The 18,181-nt window shown below is 43.9% G+C and overlaps 1 protein-coding gene across 3 annotated transcripts in view; it reads right to left on the reverse strand.

Annotated features, from left to right (window-relative positions):
• The window catches only part of vstm4a (V-set and transmembrane domain containing 4a), a 57,815-nt gene that overhangs the window by 9,104 nt on the left and 30,530 nt on the right, over positions 1–18,181 (reverse strand). For 2 of the 3 annotated variants that reach the window (XM_078530734.1, XM_078530733.1), the window contains exon 8: positions 16,267–16,331. In XM_078530734.1, coding sequence (XP_078386860.1) covers positions 16,267–16,331 — 65 coding nt within the window. Of the gene's footprint in view, positions 1–16,266; positions 16,332–17,878; positions 17,945–18,181 lie in introns of those variants that run through there. The other variant, XM_078530735.1, reaches the window with a different exon arrangement.

Here is an 18,181-nt window from a genome sequence, read left to right on the forward strand (position 1 = left end):
TGAGGGAACCAACAAGAGGGAAAAATATACTTGACCTCACCCTCACCAACCTGCCTGCTGCAGATGCATCTGTCCATGACAGTATCGGTAGGAGTGACCACCGCACAGTCCTTATGGAGATGAAGTCCCGCCTTCACATTGAGGACACCCTCCATCGTGTTGTGTGGCACTATCACTGTGCTAATTGGGATTGGTTTCAAACAGATCTAGCAACTCAAGACTGGGCATTCATGAGGCGCTGTGGGCCATCAGCAGCAGCAGAATTGTACTCAACCACAATCTGTAACCTCATGGCCTGGCATATCCCCCACTCTACCATTTCCACCAAGCCAGGGGATCAACCCTGGATCAACAAAGAGTGCAAAAGGGCATGCCAGGAGCAGCACCAGGCATACATAAAAATGAGGTGTCAACTGGGTGAAGCTACAACCCAGGACTACTTGCATGCTGAAAAGCGTAAGTAGCAAGCATCAGACAGAGCTAAGCATTCCACAACCAATGGATCAGATCTAAGCTCTGCAGTCCTGCCACATCCAGTCATGAATGGTGGTGGAAAATTAAATAACTCACTGAAGGAGGAGGCTCCACAAATTTCTCCATCCTCAATGATGGAGGAGCCCAGCACAACAGTGCAATAGATATGGCTTAAGCATTCGCTACAACCTTCGGCCAGAAGTGCCGAGTGAATGATCCATCTTGGCCTCCTCCAGAGGTCCTCAGCATCACAGTTGCCAGTTTTCAGCCAATTTGATTCACTCCACATGATATCAAGAAACAGCTGAAGGCACTGGATACTGCAAAAGCTATTGGCCCTGACAATATTCTGGCAATAGTACTGAAGACTTGTGCTCCAGAACTTGCCATGCCCTTAGCCAAAATGTTCCAGTACAGCTACAACACTGGCATCTACCCGGCTATGTCGAACATTACCCAGGTATGTCCTGTACACAAAAAGCAGGACAAATCCAACCTGGCCAATTACTGCCCCATCAGTCTACTCTTGATCATCAGTATAACGATGGAAGGGGTCATCACCAATGCTATCAGGCAGCACTTGCTCAGCAATAACCTGCTCACTGACGCTCATTTTCAGCAGGGTCACTCAGCTCCTGACCTCATTCCAGCCTTTGTTCAAACATGGACAAAACAGCTGAACTCAAGAGGTGAGGTGAGAGTGACTGCCCTTCACAGCAAGGCAGCATTTGACCAAGCATGGAATAAAGGAGCCCTAGCAAAACTGGAGTCAATGGGAATCAGGAGGAAAACTCTCCACTGGTTGGAATCATACCTAGCACAAAGGAAGATGGTTGTGGTTGTTGGAGGTCAATCATCTCAGCCCCAGGAGTTCCTCAGGGTAGTGTCCTCGGCCCAACCATTTTCAGCTGCTTCATCGATGACCTTCTTTCCATCATAAGGTCAGAAGTTTGCTGATGATTGCACAATGTTCAGTACCATTCACGGCTCCTCAGATACTGAAGCAGTCCATATCCGAATGCAGCAAGACCTGGACAATATCCAGGCTTGGGCTGACAAGTGGCAAGTAACGTTTGTGCCACACAGGTGCCAGGCAATGACCGTCTCCAACAAGAGAGAATCTAACCATCATCCCTTGACATTCAATGGCAATACCATCACTGAATCCCCCACTATCAACATCCTGGGTGTTATCATTGACCAGAAACTGAACTGGACTAGCCATATAAATACTGTAGCTCTTTAGATAACACCTTCTAAACCCAGAACTGCTACCATCTGGAAGGACAAGGGCATTAGACACATGGTAACACCACCACCTGGAAGTTCCCCTCCAAGCCACTCATCATCATGACTTGGAAATATTTCGCCGTTCCTTCACTGTCGCTGGGTCAAAATCCTGGTACTCCCTCCCTAACAGCACTGTGGGTGTACCTACACCACATGTACTGCAGCGGTTCAAGGAGGCAGCTCACCAGCACCTTCTCAAGGGCACTTAGGGATGGGCAATAAACACTGGCCCAGCCAATGATGCCCACATCCCATGAATGAATAAAAGAACCAGTGGGGAGAGGAAGAGAATCTTCCAGCGAGATGTTATGACCTGGCATTCAGTACCTGAAAGAGTGGTGGAAGCAGATACAGCCGTAACATTCAAAAGGGAACTGCCTATACTCTTTGAAGGAGACGGAACAAGTTGATAAGGCTGTAAATAATGATTATGGAGTCCTTGTTTTTGGTGGTAGAGGTACAGAGTATTAAATTAAGCAAGTTATGCTAGACATTCATAAGTTCATAGTTTGGCCTCAGCTGGGGTATTATGTTCAGTTCTGGGCACAACATTTTAGGAAGGATGTAAGGCCATAAGAACAGTGGTGGGCAACCTGTGCCCGCAGGCTGCACGCAGCCCATCAGGGTACTGATTGTGGCCCGCGAGACATTTTGTCGACTGTTACTAAAAGTACCCTATCCCGGGAGACCGTGGTGGTTATGACACTGGTGGACATGGGAGGCTGTGCTTTTTGATGTTACTTTTTGGCGGTAACCCAGAGTTAGAAGATGAAAACTGGATTGTGGATGTGGCTTTTCTCGCTGACATCCCTGGTCACCTGAACGCGTTGAACGAGTCGTTGCAGAGGGAAAAAATCACCCCTTGCCCACACTAGCTGCTAGAGTCAGAAAATTCATGCTACACCCGCAGTTAATGTTCACTCAGTTACCTTCACGTGACTACACTCACTTCCCAAATCGGAAAAAAAATGCTGGAGAAACACTCTGATCAAGGAAACGAATATGATCCCGTCAGTTCACATACAAGTGCTGTCTACACGGGCAGAGCGTTTTGAGAACCGCTTTTCTTCTCTGATCTGAAGCCTTCTTGTTGCTCTCAAATCTATTTAAATTTGATCTGAGCAGATGTGGCACAGAATGTCAAAGGCTTAGGGTTCATAAAAGGAAGTTTGACGAGGAATTAATTGACGTTCGTGCCCTGGATGAAGGCAAAATTAACCAGCTAAAGTGGAAAGGGGTACGAGAACTTTGGTTGAATATCCCCGATCCAGTTCTCCAGCATTGCATTGCAAAGCTGATGTCAATCTTTGGATCAACACACACATGCAAGCAGACTTTTTCTGCTATAAGACGCATCAAATACAAAAAGCACAACGGACTAATGGATGGAACCCTCAGTGCTGAATTGCAAAGCATCTGCACATCGTAAAATCAAAAAGTGCTGGAAAAACTCAGCAGGTCCGGCAGCATCTGTGGAGAGAGAAACAGAGTTAACGTTTCGAGTCCATATGACCCTCCTTCAGAGCGTCTGCACACCCCTGATTCAAGGAGGCTTGTGGAGGGCAGATCCAACCAATGTAGGCAAGGCAGGCGTAAATATTTCTTTTGCTTTAATCATTTGAAGTTGATGACAGTTCTATTAATATATGAATGATTGAGAATTTTACTTGTTAGAGGCAATATTCCACGTATATTAAATGTATTCAACCTTATTCATGGGGTCATGGTTAGTGCACATTTCTCTTTTACTTTATGCAATAGTGTGTAAGTGGATTGGCAGCCCCGACTTTCGGCACTTCAGGTAAAAGTCAGTGGCTGGTGTCAGGGAGCAGGAACCCTGGCTGATTATTCCCTTCCGTATCCCGGGAATACTGAGGCTAAATTGTGGTGGCTCCGCCATTGCTCCGGCTGAGATCAGCAAACTCACTTCAGCCCAGGGATCAAAGCGAGGATCTCCCAGTTGCAAAAGGCACTGAGATGTACACCTTTTAGCTCAGCCACAGTGCAAAGCCTCCTACCATTGGCATGTTTCATCTATGTGGGTATTTGGAGCATTCCCCAGCTGTCTGAGGGAATCCGGTTTAAAATGTTGGGCCACCCCTTCATGCTACACCCGCAGTTAATGTTCACTCACTTACCTTCATGTGACTACACTCAATTCCCAAATTGGAAAAAAAAAATGCTGGAGAAACACTCTGATCAAGGAAACAAATATGATCCATCAGTTCACATACGGCCTGTGTTGGCAGCCCGATTTCAATCTTGCGGCCCACTGAGATGGAGGGGGGCTACTCATGAGGCCCAGTCACAAGCCTAGGTTGCCCAGCACTGCCACAGAGAGTGTGTAAGACTTACCAGAATGGTAACAGGGATGAAGGACTTCAGTTTGTGGAGGGACTACAGAGGCTGGGATTGTTCTCCATAGAGCAGGGGAGATTCAGTGGCCGTGTTCAAAATTATTTTTATAGAGTAGAGAGGGAACAGGCATTTTCCACTGGCAGGAGGGTGAATAACCAGAGGATATAGGTATCAGGTAATTGGCTGAAGAGCTAGAGGGGAGAGGAGGAGAATTATTTTACGCAGCGAGCTGGAACAATCTGGAATGCACTGTCAGGTGGCAGGTGATTCAATAGTATCTTTCAAAGAAAAGTTAGATAAATATTTGAAAAGAAAATCTTTACAGTCACATGCGGAGAGAGTAGGGGACCGGGATTAGTTTGGTTGCTCTTTCAAAGAGCCAGGACAGTCACGATGGGCCTAATGGCTTCCTTTTGTGCTGGAAGATTCTAAGCTTGGAACAATTATTTGTGAAAAATCAGCACTCCTGTGGTCCAACATTTTAAACCGGGTTCCCTCAGACAGCTGGGGACTGCTCTAAATACCCACATAGATGAAATATGCCAATGGTAGGAGGCTTTGCAGAGTGGCTCAGCTAAAAGGCGTACATCTCAGTGCCTTTTGCAACTGGGAGATCCTCGCTTTGATCCCTGGGCTGAAGTGAGTTTGCTGATCTCAGCCAGAGCAATGGTGGAGCCACCACAATTTAGCCTCAGTATTCCCGGGATACGGAAGGGAATAATCAGCCAAGGTTCCTGCTCCCTGACACCAGCCAATGACTTTTACCCGAAGCGCACGGGGGTAGATTCAGACTTGAAACTACTGGACAGAGAAAGCCGGGCTGCCAATTCACTTACACTGTTGCTCAAAGTAAAAGGGAAAGTCTGTTCCTTTGTGCGGACATCAGGTGAAGTTGTGATGCCCCCACAGCCAAATAGCCCATGAGTACTAATTGTCAAGGTGCCCGCTCTGATGCCACGGTAAAAGGAGCTGACACGCACAGGAGAATTTGCAGGAGGCGGGACGGTGAAATCGTACAGATGGAGCAAACATTACAACAACAGCTTATATTTACATAGCATCTTCAACATATTAAAGACACTTCACAGTTAAACAGGATACGACACTGAGCCACACCAGGAGCTATGGGGTCAGGTGACCAAACGCTTGGTCCAAGAGTTTGGTTTTTGAGGAGTGAATGAAAGGAGGAAAGCAAGGTAGCATGCACTTAGACTAAAATTAAAAGTAAAAATGAAACCTTCAATCGGTGTACTTGATTGCAAAGCACCAGAAAACCTAGTGAAGGATCTTTGCATGTCTTTGTTCAAATGATAAGGGCCCTGGGCAACATGGAGCTGAAGCACACTGATCTGAAGCACACTGATCTGAAGCACACTGATCTGAAGCACACTGATCTGAAGCGCAGCAGCAGGAAGGCTGCTATTTGCTTTAGTGTGTCTCAGCTAGGGAGGGTGTGCATGGAAAGGGCAATAAACTGGAGGAAGAAATTGAAAGGAGACGCCCTGATAAGGACGAGCTCGGGGCTGAACATGAACACGTTAACAGCGAAGTAGAGACAAGGGTTGTTTTAAAAGCCCAGGCTGCCAGTGGCCAAATAAGGCAATGGAACCCGATGTCCATTGTTATGGAAGGTTCTTTCTGTTAAAGAATAATTTCACTGACATACAGGAAACCGAAGGATATCCACAGTGTGATTGGCTGAAGCGAACTAAGTGGGGGAGCCTGAAAAAGTCACATCGAGGATGGTGGAGTGTCTTCTCAAGGGCAATTAGGGATGGGCAATAAATGCTGGCATAGCCAGCGACATCCGCATCCTGTGAAAGAATGTAAAAAAAGCTTTATAGATACCCACCCAACTAAAAATCTTTTCATGATAGACTCAGAAACTACTGATAAACCTTAAGCATTATGTAGTATTACATTAGAGTCTTTACAGAACTGAAACAGGTCATCCTGCCCCACATGTCTATGCTGCTGTAAACACTTCACACTGACCTCCTCCCACTTTACATCGCTTAACCCTACCAATTGCTTTCTCCCTCATAACGTCCCCTTAACTGCATCCATGCTATTTGCCACAATGTGGCAGCAAGATCCACAATCTCCCCGCTCTCGGAGTAGAGATGTTTCTCCTGAATTCCCTACAGGATTTATCAGCGAATGTCTTATGTTTACAGTCGGTTTTGGACTCCCTCACCTCTACCCTACTGAATCCCTGCATGGTGCTAAAGACCTCTGTCAGGTCATCTCCCAGTCTTCTCTCTTCTAGAGAAAAGAGTCCCAGCATGTCCAGACAAGCCACATAGATGGACTTTCTCAATTCTAGCACCATCCTTGTATATGTGAGGTTTTGCCATGTCAATGCAGAGCAAAAATGTGAGCTCCCAAAACAAGCTGTTTTCCCTCGAGCAGATGTAGCTTCCTGATTTACCACGTTCTAGTGTGCAGGACCTGCAATTTGAAAAGATGTCACTTGAACAATCTCCCAGAGTTGTTGTTTTTTAAAAAAATTCATTTACAGGATGTGGACGTTGCTGGCTGGGCCAGCATTTATTGCCAATTTCTAATTGCCCTTGAGAAGCTGGTGGTGAGCTGATGATGTTGGAATGCTGTTTTTAAGTGCAGGTATCCAGAAATAATTCCAAATTTCACAAAGGGACACGTCGACAAATGGTATTTGAGATTGCACCTGGGAAGGTTCATCAGACGCAGTTTTTCTTTCAACTCACATATTTCTCATCTAAACAAAAATGCCCTATCTCAGCTCAGACGATGCTAATAACAAGTTGCAAAGATCTGGAGGTGATTACAGTAATTACAGTATTTGGGGCCCGTCAGTTTGTTGGTGAGAATACCGACATGCTTTGTTCGCAGCTCCAGCCTATTGAAAAGCAAGCTGATTAAATGACAAGGCAAAACACAATTGTGGGAGCAGGTGGCCCAAGACTCCAGCTTAGTACAGCGAAGAAGCCTTATCCAATTCAGATGAATCTATGGCTTCCTGTAATGCAGCAAAAGATCTCCTTCACGGAGGAGTAAGTTTAGGTACAGACTAAACACATTCCTAGGAGGCGGAAGGCTAGAGCTCCCTAGATAACTAAGGAAATTGTGATTCAAATGAAAGAATGCTTATGATAGGTACCAGTATCCAGCAGAATGCAGGGGGAACCCATAAAGGAGATGAGGGGTTAAGAACCTATGTGAGAAAAGAGTAATGGGCAACATAAAAGAGATCACTAAAGTCTTTTATAAACGTATAAAGAGTTAAAAGGTTAGTCAAAAAACAGTGGACTGATTAGAGACCAAAAAGATCACCTTACAAAGTCAGACAGCATGGCTGAGGTACGAATCAAATATTTTGTCTGAAGGTGCTACTGATAACACAGTAAGGAATGAGTAGTAGAGAAATTGAATGGGATATAAAAAAATAGACAAAGAGGAGGTACAAAGTAGAAAAGACGTCCAGCCTGGGTGAGTTGCATCCTTGGCCACAATCTTCCAATCTTCCTTTGGCATGGGAGGGGTGCCAGGGAATTGGAGAGTTGCAAATGTCACCCCCTTGTTCAAAAGCAGAGAGAGATAAACCTGGTTACTGAAGGTCAGTCAGCTCCTTGTTGGTGGTGGGGGAAACTTTTAGAGATCATAATCTGGGACAAAATTTATTGTCACTTAGTGAAATGTGGGTTAATAAATGACAGTGAACTTGGATTTGTTAAAATTGTATTAGCCAAGATAATGCAGCCAATGCTGTTTGATAAAGTGATATAACGGATAGTGCAATTGATAGGTGAAAAATCTCTCCAGTAATGTGAACTTGGTAAATTATTGATTTAACACACTTGAACCAAATTCTGTTATGCTATTTTAGCAGAGGGGTTAACCATTGACAGGTTAGAACAACAGGCAGAAATTTGGTTGGTGAGTTAAGAGGTCACAAGATAATCTCCACTCTGGAGTTGAGTTCTGTTCTTCTACATACAAGTTACATATTTGAACTGGTAGTAACAGATTGTTTTTTTTTAAACAAAGATCAGGTTTGTGTTTCATCTTAGTGACAGAAATGGTCAAGTTCACCAGCCAATGGAGATCAGCCCTCAATCTTCGGCTTGATTTGAATAACCAAGACAATAACTGAACTGAAAGGTGGTCGTCAGCTCCCTTTCTACACTTGACCGTCCGCAGCCTGAACAAACTTTATTACAAAGAGCCAAATCAATGACTCAACTAATTTTACTAATCTCCAAATGCTGCCTCTTGTGGTTGATGGTCAGAAGATAAGGAGGTGGGATGGATTGCTTGTCCCCTGGATCGAAAAACGTTGGTCGGCAACCGGCCGACTTATAACCTGGTTGCCCTGCAGCAATAATACTGCTAATAATAATTAGTAATAATAATACAATAAACTGGATCAGAGTGGGACTTCCACCCCTCAGGGACAGGAAGCTCCACCCTATCGAGCTGCTGGCTAATCTGATAGGCTGGCAGCTCTGTAGTCCCAGAAGCACCAGGAGACAGCGATGGCCACTGCTGGGACTACAGGCAGCCCCAAAGGAAAAGTGAAGATATCTCCCGGACTTTAGATTCTTCAGGGGATTTTAGGTGGGCCTGGCTGAGAGAAGGGGCTGGGTAGGAAAGTGGCATCCCTTTATTTTATGTGAATCCCACCCCCCGCCATTGCCACCCACTCTCAAATAGGGAGAGGTATTATGAAAGGTTCCAGACTTAGTATTTTTAAATGGATTCGAGCTGGTTCACAAAACCTATTTTTCTGCTCGAAAATGTCACTTGAAATGACAAAGTTTGTTGCATCATCTCTTTGAAAATGAGCTTCTATGAAAGAGTGTTGAAGATTGTAAATCAAATATTAAAGTGGCAGCTGACAATATTGGATAGTTGATGGATGCTGGGAGCCAGTGTTCCTCAGTGGTCAGACAGTACCTGGCAACTGGAAGAATCCATTAGTTCCTGGTAATGTTTATGAGAATATTACATCGTTTTGCAACACAAATCAGCTCCAGGGCCGAAAGCAAGACTCTTCGCATCATCTCCAATTCCGGCCTATTCCTTTTTAGAACTTCAAAATTATGGACCTTCCTATCTCTGTGTTCCCTCTTTCAATCCCCTACAACCTCCAGGCTTTGAATACTCATGTTTAGAACCGTTTGTCATCTCTGCTCCTATATTAAAACTGAGTGGTGTTTGGCAACCCTCATTTTTAATATTCACGTCTTTGTTTCCAAATTCCTCCCTTGCCTACTTTTGCCCCTATCACCTCATCCAGCTCTGCCATTCCCCACTAAGGATCTCTGTGCTCCTCCAATTTGGACATCTAGCACATTTGGTCATCTGCCCTACGTGGTTTGGTCTCCTTATTGATTACACCCCAGTGAGGGGCCTTGGGGTGTCTTACGCATGAGAAGGTGTCACGTAAACGCAAGTTGTTGTTGTTGGTGCTGTTCTGTACTCTGAGCCTTGACTCTGCATTAAGCTTCTTAAAAAAACGAGTGTGGCCATTTGGTTTAACCATCTCAATGTTCCATCATAAGGTAGAGAATTTCAAGAGCACATCAGAAAGAAAGCAAAAAAATAACATCAGAATGATGTGGGTCCGGCTGCATGTTTTGCTGAGTGAGAATGTGCACTGAAGCATTTAACTTTAGTTGTTTTTTAATAAATGCCATATATGCTTCATGAGTTAACTATGGTAATTGAAAAGCTATGCTAGGAAAATATGACCTGGATGCTTTTCGATCCCCTCCTACTCAAAGCAACTGAAAATAAGATCAGAAAATTCCATGCTAGGCCACAAACACTCTCTAAAATAAATACTGCGGGTGCTGTAAATCTGAAACCATAAACTAAGTGCTGGAAAAACTCAGCAGGTCTGGCAGCATCTGTGAAGGGAGAGAAACAGAGTTAACCTTTTGAGTTGAATGTGACTCTTTAGTCCTGAGGAAGAATCTAAGAAAATACCAACTAATTCCAGCTGTTTGAGAGTATTGAACCAACACCGGAACAGAGTAGCAAGCCACGCTCTGCTCTGCGTTCTTGAGAGAGATCTGTTCCTTCATTTTCTCAGTGCCATTTGTTAAATGTGGTTTTGGGACATGGGTGGTAGCAGCAATTAGTGCCCATCTCTAGACTCCATGGGCACCAGTTGTAGGTGAAGTAAGTTGGGGTAGACTCGGTCCAGTGAAGGGCATTAGATCAGACTTTCTCAAACTTTATTGACTGAAGGTCCCCTTTTCTAATGGGTTAGTGATCATGGAACCTCCAACCCATCTAGAGAGTGTCATACTAAATAATACTTATGGTATGAAGTGTTGCAAGTGAAGATTGTTTTAATAGTGCTTTCACAAAAACAGGTATTTACCTACAGATTTCAGTGAGATGGTGCTGTTTCTCACCACAGTGTCAGTTGATTCTTGGCAAGAACCTGGAGAGGGCCGGAGCCCCGCGAGGCCACAAGAGGGCCGGGGCCCCGCCAGAGGGCCGAAACTGGGGGAGAGCAACAGGGAAGCAAAGTAAAGGGAAAACAGGAACTCAGGGGGAGAACTAGACTAAAAAAGAGCAGGGTGAAAGCTGGAGAAAGGGACGGTTGAGCACACCTTGGCTGCTACATATACATTTACTCTTGACTACATCGCCCTGGGCAATTGCCCACATCGCCCACCTCTAAAGATCAACCCCACATTACAGAACCCTTGGAAAGCCTCTGTGTAGCCCCAGGGGTGTGCAGGCCCCAGTTTGAGAACCATCACGAGTGAAGCTGATGGGTTTTTATGAAAATCTGGCAGATTTCATGGACATGTTCTGATGCCAGGTTTACAGATACTACCTGATTTGTTGAATTCAATTTTTCAACTTGACAGGAAAATAGGAACCAGAGGTGGCCATTTGGCCCCTTGAACCTGTTTCTCCATTCAAGCAGATCATGGCTGATCTATAACCTAACTCCATGTACCTGCCTTTGCCCCATAACCCTTAATACCTTTGGTTAACAAAATCTACCAATCTCTGATTTAAAATTAGCAATTGATCTCGCATCATTTGCCATTTGGGAGAATAGGATAGGATTTAACTCACGACCTCACAATTGCTGGTTCAATAACATAAACACTAGCCCACTGTGCCAATATTTATTGTGTTAAGAATCCTGGGTTAATCCCATCATGTCCACGCTCCAAAACTGCAAGAAATATTGAGGAGCTGGTGCTGACATAAGACTATTAGAACTGAAGGGAGCACGGTTCTGTTTTTATTGGTCATAAAGTATTAGTTAAACTTTCAGTTTGACTTTAATCGCTATCGTTACTTTTAGGAAAAATCACCATTCCCAATCTTCACTCCCGCTTACATCTGCTTGATAACATAGATCCGACATACACCTCGAAATGCCTTGATAATTCACAGAGGTCAGTATTCTGGATCACACTAGGTGTAAGTACAGGCTCACCTAATCTAGGAAACGGTTAGAAGTGACTGAGAACCATTTTATGCCAAACCAGAAGTCATTTACCAGTCAGGTGTACGTAGTATAAGGGTCTGGCACATAAAGGGTTAACGTGGGACTGAATACAGTACTGCCCACACAGTTATGTCAGAGAACACGTGACCTAGGGCTCAGTGTAGTGTTGGACAGAGTTGTGTGTAGAAGCAAGCATGGAGAGCGCTCCTGGCTTGGACATTTACTGTACCGATGTATATAGTTTCCAGTACTTAATAAATACTTACTGTTGAACTACCTAAGGCTACAAATACCTTATAAGACCTACTGAACTATGTCCAATACCTCACAACAGTGTCTCATGACTGGCTAGCTCTGTGCAAAGCGGTAATATCCATCTCAGTTAAGACTTTTAAGGCCAGGATTTTTAAGTTGGCATGCAGGGGCGGGCCCAACATATAAGCTGATGCACAATGATGTCGGGCGTGTGTCCCGACATCATCGCACTGTCTCGCGATGTTTCAATCGGTGGACGCACGCCGGAGTTGGCTGCATGCCCATCGATAACTGATAGGCCTATTAAGGCCATTAACGAATTAATTAATGTCATTGTTTACACTGCCCGTCCAATCTTACGGTTGGCGGGCAGGCGAAAAGGCCAAGTGGCCTTCACGTTTTTTAGGAAACCTCATCCAGGAGCGGGGTGAGGTTTCCTAAAGCTTTTACTACTTAAATAAAAATTTTGTATGAAAAATAAAAACATGACACAGTCACATGAGGGGACATGTTTCATTAATTTTTTAATTTCTGTAAAAATGTTTTTACAAACCACTTCAATCTCTGAGGCAGCTCCGTGCCTCAGGGAGACCGAAGCGCTTTCGCACGCATGCGTGAAAGAGTGCTGGCCCAGACTCTCCCTCCTCCTCCACCCATACAGGTAGCGCTGAGCGTTACCGCTCGTGTCTTACACTGGGTGAGCGTTAATTGGCCCGCCTGTGTAAAATGACGGCGCGGAGCCGATCGCAGGCGGTGGTTGGCTCCATGACCACACCCGCCGAGCCCACCTGACACGGGATAAGTTCTGGCCTAAGATATACCATTAACTTTGTCAACTGAAGTGAGAAGAAACACTAGAGGCCTGATAAATAAACTGTCTAAATGAATGAGTTTTGAGTGAGTTAAGATCTCACTCCTCAAGTCTCACGGATGAGGATATTTTCAACTAATATGAAGCTATTTTGGAGCAATCTCACCTGAATGTAGAGGAAAGCTACGGATGATGAGTGATATACTACTTTATGCTGGTATCAATCCTTCAAAACATGTCTCTTTGGAAAACACAAATTATAATAAATATATTGATATGTGTCCAGTAACTCAAATATTAGGCATTTGGATATTAAAAAAGATCATAATGTAACACACACCACAGAACTATTTTCTCACTGGTCCAACACAAAATTCTCATCACTTTGCCTTACTTGGATCGTTGAGGTCCATTGCATCCAAATTTAATGTAAGTCAAGAGTTCTAATATATGATAACAACAATCCATTCTTCCATGGATATCGTGCTGTTGGCGATACTGTTGGGTGTATCTCCTCAGTGATTAACATTGAGTTGGCATTCCATCATTGAATCTCTGCCCCCTCTCCCCATACACCATGAAATGCAGGTACCATGGCAACAGAAGGAATGGCGAGATGTGGATATGTTGATTGGCGGATGATATAGAGGCTGATTGCTATGATTAGTCATTAACTTCTTTATTGTTGCATCATGTGATTACCAGGATAGCAGGGGAACTAAATTACTTTAGGAATTACTAAGTGACAAAAATACCATGTACTTCTCTAAGATGTAATCTTTTTTTATTACCCCAATGTAAAAGGAAGGATAATTTTGCCCTTTTTCTTGATATGTTCTTGGGATGAGGGCGTCACCAGCAAGGCCAGCATTTTCTCCCTTCCCTCATTGCCCACGATGTGTGAACATGCAGTTAAATAACCAGTGGAGCCATTTCAAAACCTAAAACATTTTGATTAGTGCCTGATTTCCCTTCTGCTATATTTAACTCAATGGGAGGGGCTGTCGAACAAATGCTTCTTGAAACCAGCTCTCCAAGTATTCAGGCAAAGCTCCTGCAAAATCAACTTCAGTGGGACACAGTGTTCGGATGGCCGAAAACCATCTTCCCTGGATCCTGTTTTCCCAACTCTCAAATGGCCAACGGGAATAATGGGAATAAAAGGAAGCAACCTGCACTCATGGATCCCACTACCTTGTGAAATGTCCTGCACCGTGTGTCCAAAGGTATGCGGGTCGGGAATCGGTCTGTTCAGTCGCATGAAGACCCAAGGCAGAAACTCACGGCCCTGAGTAGCTGTTAACCTCGAATCAAGAGACGGCGGATGGTGACAGTGGTTGAGCATTGTGGAACTGATCGCTTTCCAATGACCTGCTTTCTACACCCACAGCCATTTATGACTGTCAGTACAGATACATTGCAAGCTTGATGGCATAGGGTAAATTATAACTACAATACGTATATGTGAGGAAATAGGAATGTTGTGCCAGAAAGTTATGAGGCGGAAGACATTTAAGGCGGGATTTTCCACTCCCGTCAGCAGTGGGCATCATCACAGGGTGGGAAGGGAAAATTTGGAGAGCAGCCAAAAGTCAGCTGACTTTTGGCCGCTCTCCAAATTTTCCCATCCAGCACACGATGATGCCCACTACTAATGAGACTGGAAAAGCCCGGCCTTAAATAGAGCCTTTGAAAATCCCTTGGGGGGGAGGGGGGGGAAAACGATGTAAACCCACATGTAACCCTATATAGGCCAAAGCCAAAATTTGCCAAGTGCTACACGTCTGTGCATTGTTCGGACTGCAATACTACCACCATTTTCAGAATGATCCGCACCCTTTCGCAATCTGCATTATATTTGGCAGAATCAAGTATGCACGTAACTCAATAAAGACTTCAACAAAACACCAGGGGAAGAATAAATCGATTTACAAACACAAGTTAATTTAAAAGAACCTTCACAGAACTTGAGCTGTAATAAAAGATCTTCATTAAACACCATAGCCAGTAAGTGGATTAAGGCAATAATGCAATATTGCCAAAGCAGCAACTGTAATACTTCAGCCATTTTGTGTTGGTGATGTGATCGAGGTTAAATATTTTTCTTCACCAGCCACGCTCAAAGTGTGTGTGTTAAATCCTGCTCTCTCATTTAATTACTGTTTATTTTATTCTGATTCCACCACACTAGGTTCTTTTATGGCCCTTTACAACCGCTCCGAAAATAGTCCCAGTAAACCCAACTCATGCAAATTTTAGCACATCAAGTTATGAAATCACATTCTCCTGGTGTTTGATTGAATTATCATAAAATTGCATTGTGTTCTATTGTAGATTATCTATTTATTCCTCATCTTATTATGAGTGGATATGAAAAATAATGCGACATTCTGGAATATAGGTCACCCTGTACGTTGGGTTGATATGTGGTTTTCATACATTTTTATGATGGTCTGATAGTAACTATAATTCAATAAAGCCAAAGAGCACTAAATAAATAATTGAATCTTAGAAAGCAATAACGATACAATAAAATTAGCAAGCCTATGATGAGTAAATTGTACGTGAAGCGATAGCAGCCCAGATTCCGTGTAGGCTCACTGCCTTGACAATCTAAATATCTAAAACAAATACTGCAGGGACTGGCAGATATTGATGTAAAATGCATGCAGTAAATCAGATAGAAGCAAAAAAGAGACTAGAATGAAATACAAGCAACTGATAGGGTTGCCAACTCTGGGGGACACGTTCCTCGAGATTTCATCTTCCTGTCCAATCAACAGCCTTTTCTCCCATCTCCAGTGTTCAAGTAACTAGTAAACAGAAGTCTTCAAAGAAAACGAATTTAAAAAAGCATCATTTTTTTTTATAATTTCCCGAGGATTTTTCCCAAGAGTGGTGTCCAAGAGATTAATCTTAAATTCCTGAAGGCTCCAACAAAGTCCTTCTGTCTGATCCAGTGAGCCATTGTGTTAGATGCACACTGAAATTTAGCAGCAATACTTTGGTTTTAAAAGAGATTTGCAGGATTAATATAAGCTGTTCTGCACAATGAGAGAAATCGCTCCCCCTCATTTTTTTTCACTCTGTCAATTGAATAGGTGTTAAAGACTTACGGTTATAATAAAAAAAGTTATACATCAGCTTTCTGGGATAAAATTATCATGAAGAGAAACAAAGTAAAAGAAATGGTTTGGATTAATAAGGCATCCGTGTAGAACTAGCAATGCACGTGATTCAGGGTAACTTGGAGGTTTTGGACAACTGAGGGCTGACAGATACCCCATAAGGAGGCAAATTAGGCCTGCATGTTGTAATATGCCTTTAAGGGGTGGCAGCATGCAATCACCTTAAGGGAAGTGAGCCATGTGATCCAGGCCGATCACATGACACACTGCCCTTAAAATGGCGGCATGCTGCTATCTCTTAAAGGCGCATTACAACACTATGTACGACGATCTGTGCAGGGAGGGTGCAAATCCAGAATCAGCCCATTCTTCCTTCTCCAACATTAATAAAACGAGCACCTCTCCACCCCAGCCCCGTTAATTTATTGAGGTAATCTTTAAAACATGGCTAAAATGGTAAGAAATATCCAGGAGCTGCTTACCAGAATGGACTTCGTATCCTGTTTCCTCAGAAACCTTCTTTTATTTGATGCAGCTCTTGTTGGGACTGAAATATAGAACAGAAGCATTATTTGTTGATGTAGTCAAAGAACGCACATCATGATTTTCCCACTAGGCAATAATGGATATAAAGAACATAATAAAAGCTATCTGTCTCTCTCAAGCACATAGCTCTGTGTCTTTCCAATTCAAGGAACAGAACTGCTCGTAGCTTTCTTGGTCTGACTGGTTTTAAATTTCTTTTAATAACTAGGCCTCACAATGCTGTTTTCTACAGTCTGGTTCTTATGTACCGAGCTGGTTACCTTGGTTGGAACATATAGCGGATGTAAATCACAGGGCGCAGAGATTTAATGATGGGGAGGGGGTGAACCAAAATATAGAAAGGAAATGAAATGGGTAAATGTAAAAGAAGGAAGATTTTTTTTTATATTCGGAAAGATTACATCTACAAACTCGTCACATGGTACCTGAAGGCCAATCTGCCATTGGGGTTATCGAACGGGGGAAGGAATTGGACAGGCTGGGCCTGTGGAGTTTGGAGGATTGAGAGGTGGTCTTGTTGAAGCACTTGGGGTCCTGAGGGGACTTGGTGGGGTGGATGCTGAGGGCATGTTTCCACTTGTTACACGTTTGAGAGTGGTGGTGGGGGGGGGTGGTCACCCGTTTGCGATGGAGATGGGAGGTAACTTTTTCTCTCGGAGAGTCGTGGGTCTTTGGAACTTTCTTCCCCGGAGAACGGTGAAGGTGGGGTCAATGAATGCTTTTAAGGCCGAGGTGGATAGATTATTGACTGATACGGGAGTCAAAGGTTATCAGGGTAGGCAGTATGTGGAGTTGAGGCCATGATCAGATCAGCCATGATCTTATTGCATGGCGGAGCAGGCTCGAAGGGCCAAATGGCCTACTTCTGCACCTAATTCGTATGTCCGTATGTACAAGTCATCAGTTTACGCACAGACTGGAAACAATATTGTTTAGGAGGAGTCAGGATATTGGTAATATTCCTACGATTCAGTCAAACCAAAGGATATCAAAGCTTCTATTTATATAAAGAGGGATCTTACAAGGTTGACATATTGTTGGACTTGGAGAAGATGGGTGGCTATGAGTTTGTAGCCATATTCCATGCAGGTCTGTTGAGATCTTATGGATGGTCTTGGCGTCTGGGCCAAATGTTGTGATTTTTTTAAAATCCCTTTGCCCCTTTTATTTCACATTTTTAGGGGAATAATTGCCTCCTCCCATCATCAACATATTGATTGGAGAATGGATCCTATCTGAAATGGTTTGGTTGAGACTGAGATAGAGAAGTCATAGAAGGGGACTCGATTGTCAAGTCTCAAAGCCCTCGACATACTCTAATGTTCAAGTGAGAGATGTAACACGGGGTGGACATTGAAAAATGAATAGCCTCAGCCTGGAAGGCAGGGAACTGAACAAATAGGTTGATCCCTGCTTCAAAGGAGGTGGGACGGTCAAAATTTAGCCTCAGGTTTCATTGAAATTAGAATGGTGAGCTGCAATGTGGGCTGAGAGTCACCAGGCTGTTCACTGGCGAAAGGGAGGAGGTGAGACTCAGGCCCTCATTACCTCCTGGCTCCTCAGGAAGGTTGAAAAAAAAACCTCAAAAAACACAATATGGCGGATGCCGGAAATCTGAAATAAAAACAGAACATGCTGGGAATACTCAGCAGGCCAGGCAGCATCTGTGGAGAGGGAAACAGGGTTAATGTTTCAAGTCGATGACCCTTCATTGGGATGTTCTCTGTTTCTCTGCCCCCAGATGGGGTAGAATTTAATCGGAAGAGATGGCAGTGAACGATGTCGATGTTGGCAGCCCACAGTCGTTTAACCCTCCAAGAAGGGTTAAGTGGCTGGAAGCAGGGCTACCGA

The sequence above is a fragment of the Cetorhinus maximus genome, chromosome 27 (assembly GCF_964194155.1).
Source record: "Cetorhinus maximus chromosome 27, sCetMax3.hap1.1, whole genome shotgun sequence".
Classification (NCBI taxonomy): domain Eukaryota; kingdom Metazoa; phylum Chordata; class Chondrichthyes; order Lamniformes; family Cetorhinidae; genus Cetorhinus; species Cetorhinus maximus.